At 40.5% G+C, this 4,575-nt stretch overlaps 1 protein-coding gene across 1 annotated transcript; it reads left to right on the top strand.

Moving 5' to 3' along the window:
- The first annotated feature begins 1,425 nt into the window (after positions 1–1,425).
- LOC133535658 (odorant receptor 131-2-like) lies at positions 1,426–2,436 on the top strand. The gene is made up of 2 exons (XM_061875613.1): positions 1,426–1,575; positions 1,675–2,436. The coding sequence occupies exons 1-2, from the start codon at positions 1,426–1,428 to the stop codon at positions 2,434–2,436; spliced, it is 912 nt and encodes a 303-aa protein (XP_061731597.1).
- The last annotated feature ends 2,139 nt before the right edge of the window (positions 2,437–4,575 follow it).

The raw sequence follows: 4,575 nt of genomic DNA, 5'->3' as shown, positions 1-4,575 counted from the left end.
TAAGGCCGGTCATATCTACTGTTATTTGTGCATGGTGCTGTCTGCCAAAAGTAAAGAAAAAGAAACAGGGTGGAGAATAAAAAGGCAAACAAAAGAGAGGGGTAACAAACTCAACCTGTGAGTTTCCCCCATTTTGCCAAATGTTTTAACTTGAACATAATAGTTTTTATACTTTATACTTGTTTTTTACTTGCAGAAAACTGCTTTTATACTAGCGATCTCATTTTACGTGCAGATACATTTTTTGTTTAACTGGTAAATTGTGTTTTAAATTCAAGTATTTGGATTTTTTTTCTCTAGTGAATGGTTGGGGGTGAGTAAAAAAATGTTTGTGTTTTTTTGAGTTTTGGCAGTAATTTCACTCCACAGATAAAAACTTGTCTTATCTTTAAAACATAAAACCGGCCCAGGCAGTTAAGGAGAAACAACATAACAACATAAGGCACATAAGAAGCACTTGGACTAAAATTGTTTTTCGGCAATGGATTAATAAAATATTAATTTTGCCACAAGATAAGTCACGTTTAATATAAATAAATATACATCGGTCCGTTTCAAGGTATTTGGGGGCCCGAGGCAAAGTGTGTATCTGGGGTCAACAAATGTCCTGGTTGGCATACATGCAGTAGTTTCAAAGTAGCCACATAGACCCACAAAGTGAAAGTCTTATAGGTCTTTGCTGTTTCTTCTCTCTCTTGTTCTTTTCCACCTCCACTTCTGGCTTCCAGAAAAGTGAATTTGTTTCATTTTTTAACCGTATTTTGATATCCAGTTAGCAAAAGTTTAAATTACGTTACAACGAGTGGCCGTGCATACTCTTCCAAAACTATGGTGACTGCTGTAGGGCCCCCTTGAAGGGGATTCCGACAGTTCCATTGACACTCTGCTATAGTGTCAATACCATTAATTAATTGTTATTTCTCAGTGTCATTGTCCATATGAAACTTGTGGCTGCTAGGAGGGGCATCTTTAGGGGGAGTCCAACAGTGTTTTGACATTATTCTGATATTATCACTGAATTTTCCAGTAATAGCATCACAAATTGTTGTTACTGTGGAATTTAAATAAATGACTTGTCGTTATCAGGGGACCCCATCTCAGCCGGGGGCCCCAGGCAACTGCCGAGTTTGCATACCCGGTTGCGAAGGGCCTGAGTACACATGGAACTTATTATAGTAAGTGGTCAGTTAAAAAAATATATGATGACTTCAATTGTGTTTACTCTAGAAGGCAATTATTTTCTGTCACTTTAAATCCTACTAGGACCATGTTCTTTCTGAGTCAAAGTCTTGTGGTTTTGCTGCACTGTAAGGAAGATCAGTACATCATTGGATTAGGTTTGCTACTCCAAAGTCCAACAAGGATACTCTGACATTAATTACACCCCAACGTTCTTGTCATCACTAGTGTTCGCTCTGCTTCAACATGAAGGCGCAGTCGCTGAATGTGACCGTGGTTGTGGGGTACCGAGACCCGTTTTTCAACGTGGTCTTCAAAAATGTTCTAGTGTTTTTCCTCGGCCTGCTCATCAACTACATCAACATCAGCCTCATGCACACCTTCTGCAAGCACCAGGTAAGACATGGTGTGACCCGGTGAGACATTGCAAGACTTGGTCAGGAACTTTGAAAAGAACATACAACAAACCGTGACACAGTTCTCCTTTGCGGTCAGATGTTCTACACCAACCCTCGCTACATCCTCTTCTTCCACCTGGTGCTGAACAACGTGATCCAAGTGAACGTGACCCTGGTGCTCTTCTTTGTCAGCTACATCGTCCACTCGATCAACACGGCCGTGTGTGCCACTTTGATCCTGCTGGCCGTCTTCACCACTCAGAACGCTCCGCTCAATCTGGCGTGCATGGCGGCCGAGTGCTACATCGCCGTGTGCCTGCCGCTGCACCATGCCCGCCTCTGCACCGTCAACAGAACTCTCATCCTTATCGTTCTGATCTGGACCAACAGCTTGATCATGGGTCTGCCTGACCTCTTCATCACCTTAGCTACCGAGCCGCTCGACTTCTTCTCTTCCAGAATGTTCTGTATGCGAGAGAACGCCTTCCCTAATCCTCTATTAGCCACTAAGCGGGACAGCACCTACGTCGTGTACCTGATCCTGGTCTGGTTTATCCTCTTTTACACATACTTTATGATTCTTTGCACTGCCCAAAAGGCCAGCAAGGACAGCAAGAAGGCTCGGATGACCATCCTGCTGCACAGCGTCCAGGTCCTCCTATGCATGACCACGTATGTCGCGCCGATGGTCAAAACCTCTATAAAGACCGCTTTCCCCAAGAACCAAATCGACTCTCTCTTCGCTTGCTACATCATCGTACAGATTCTACCTCGTGCCATCAATCCTGTCATCTATGGCGTTCGAGACAAATGTCTGAGTAAGTACTTCTTGCGCCAAGTGAGCTGCAGGAGCGTTTAGCACCCGGACACCAGATTTCTTTCTTCCTTTCGACTTCTCAAGTCTCAACTTTATCATTTCTACAGCACAACAACCAACTTATTTTGGAGAGAGTCTCAAATGGGGAAATGTTAGTACAATTGGCAGCCATTCAGAATCAGTCATACCAATACGAGATGAACACAGAGTATATAGATTATATTACAGCGAACATTAAAAAAGACAATTGGTAATGGCGAACAGTTTTTGTTACTTGCGTATTTACTTACTGTACACCTAAGACAGCAACGTTCATCAGTATAGGAATTCTTAACATTTTTGACCTGAGGTACACTCAAATTTTAATACCGAATTAGTCATCTTACTGTAGATTTTAATCATATCCAATAATATTATCAAACCTACTTACAGTTTCCAACTTGTCAAACGCTAAGAAACTATTTATTAATCTCAAAGATGATTATTTATTTAACACAAACCTTAAGCTTAGGTCAGGCTGATTAGAAAAATAAATATAGACTCTCCTCAATATGATAGTTAGCTTGTTAGCTAGTTAGCTAAAAACAGAGCAACAGAGTTGTGGGAAAAATAGACTTTAGACTTAACCTTTGTATATAGTATTTACCTGTGTGCATCTTTCTAAACACATCATTATCACAAAATACATTTTTGGTGGATGCTAGATAGATCCAGTGTTGTTTTTTGTCCTCTGTTTGTATACAATTTGATGATTGGTTTTATTTGGTTCTTTGCCAGTCCTTACTTTAACATGGACAAACATTTAGAAGAAATATTATTTTTGCAATGGACTAATGACCAGCACAGTCCCAGTATGATTAAATATTTCTCAGTGAATTAGTCATATTTGTTGTTAGCACAAGCCTAAAAATATCTCAAGCTGTATTCAAAAGCCAATGGCTGAATTAGAGCCACTGAATATGCTCAATAATCGGATAAATTGACTAATCATTAAAATAATCAATGACTAGTCGACTATCAAAGTAGTTGCAGCCCTCCTCTCTACTGTCTTTGTCTATGCAGGGTCTAGAGCAGTGTTTTTTTAACCATGGACCCTAAATTTTAGAGGGCTTTCCAAATATATCTGTTTTTAGCTGTGGCCTGTACGGGCTTCAGCAGTAGTGAGTTCTAATACACTCATCTACTACTTACGGCAGTAATGGCAAACAAATAGAAAAAGTCTGGATCTGAAGTCATAGGGAAGTCTCTTAAAAGGGAACTGCATTTTTTGGGGGGGCCGATCGTTCACAATAGTTATAAAAGACTTTATGACAAATGGATTTTTGGGACAAGCGCTTTTCGTGTCGTTCTTGCCAGTACCAGGTCCTAAATTGGCTGTGAAAGTTTCTCAACATGACATGACATGAAAGTGTCTCAACATGACATGTCATTACCTACTCAGACTCTCATATCCAGGTGAAAGACATGATTTATGATCTACAATAAACTTACAGGAAGCGAGGAAACAGCAGACCAATCGATGATGTATACACAGGGAAACAGAAGTGATTATGTCGCCGCTCTAAATTGTTTGTCTGCGTTAGCGCTTATAATAACACTGATACTTGGTCAATGTTCGAATCACAACATGTAAATGGAGTATTGTTGTCAAGTCAAGTAAATTTGATTTAAATAGCATGTTTACAACAACTTTTAAATTGAACCAAAGTGCTTTACAGGTTGAAAAAAAAAAAGCAGAGCAACAGAAACAGAAAACAAAAAGAACATAAACAATGAATGAGCTGAACAAAATAGCGCTAAAAGCAATACAATAAAAGGGGTCGAATAAAACGTAAAAAAATTGCTAAATAGAAATCATAGTAATAAAAAGTGCGACAAATAGAAAAATACAACTTTAAAGTGAAGGGGTGGGGGGTGGGACTAGAAAATTGTGGCCTAGTGGGCAGACTCAGCTCAGGTCAAAGGCCAGCGAGAAGAGTTAGGTCTTAAGAAAGGTTTTGGGCTGACCTAATGTGGAGGGGAAGGTTCTTCCAGAGCTTAAGGGCGGCAACGGAAAAGGCCTGTCCCTTCTGGTCTTTAACCTGGATCTAGGGACTGCCAACAGCAGTTGGTCAGCTGACCTTAGGGCTCTTGACGAGGTATGATGATGCAGAAGCTCGGTCAGGTATTGTGGGGCCAGAT

Source organism: Nerophis ophidion, linkage group LG16 (assembly GCF_033978795.1).
Source record: "Nerophis ophidion isolate RoL-2023_Sa linkage group LG16, RoL_Noph_v1.0, whole genome shotgun sequence".
Lineage (NCBI taxonomy): Eukaryota > Metazoa > Chordata > Actinopteri > Syngnathiformes > Syngnathidae > Nerophis > Nerophis ophidion.
This window is presented reverse-complemented; position numbering and strand designations above follow the sequence as displayed.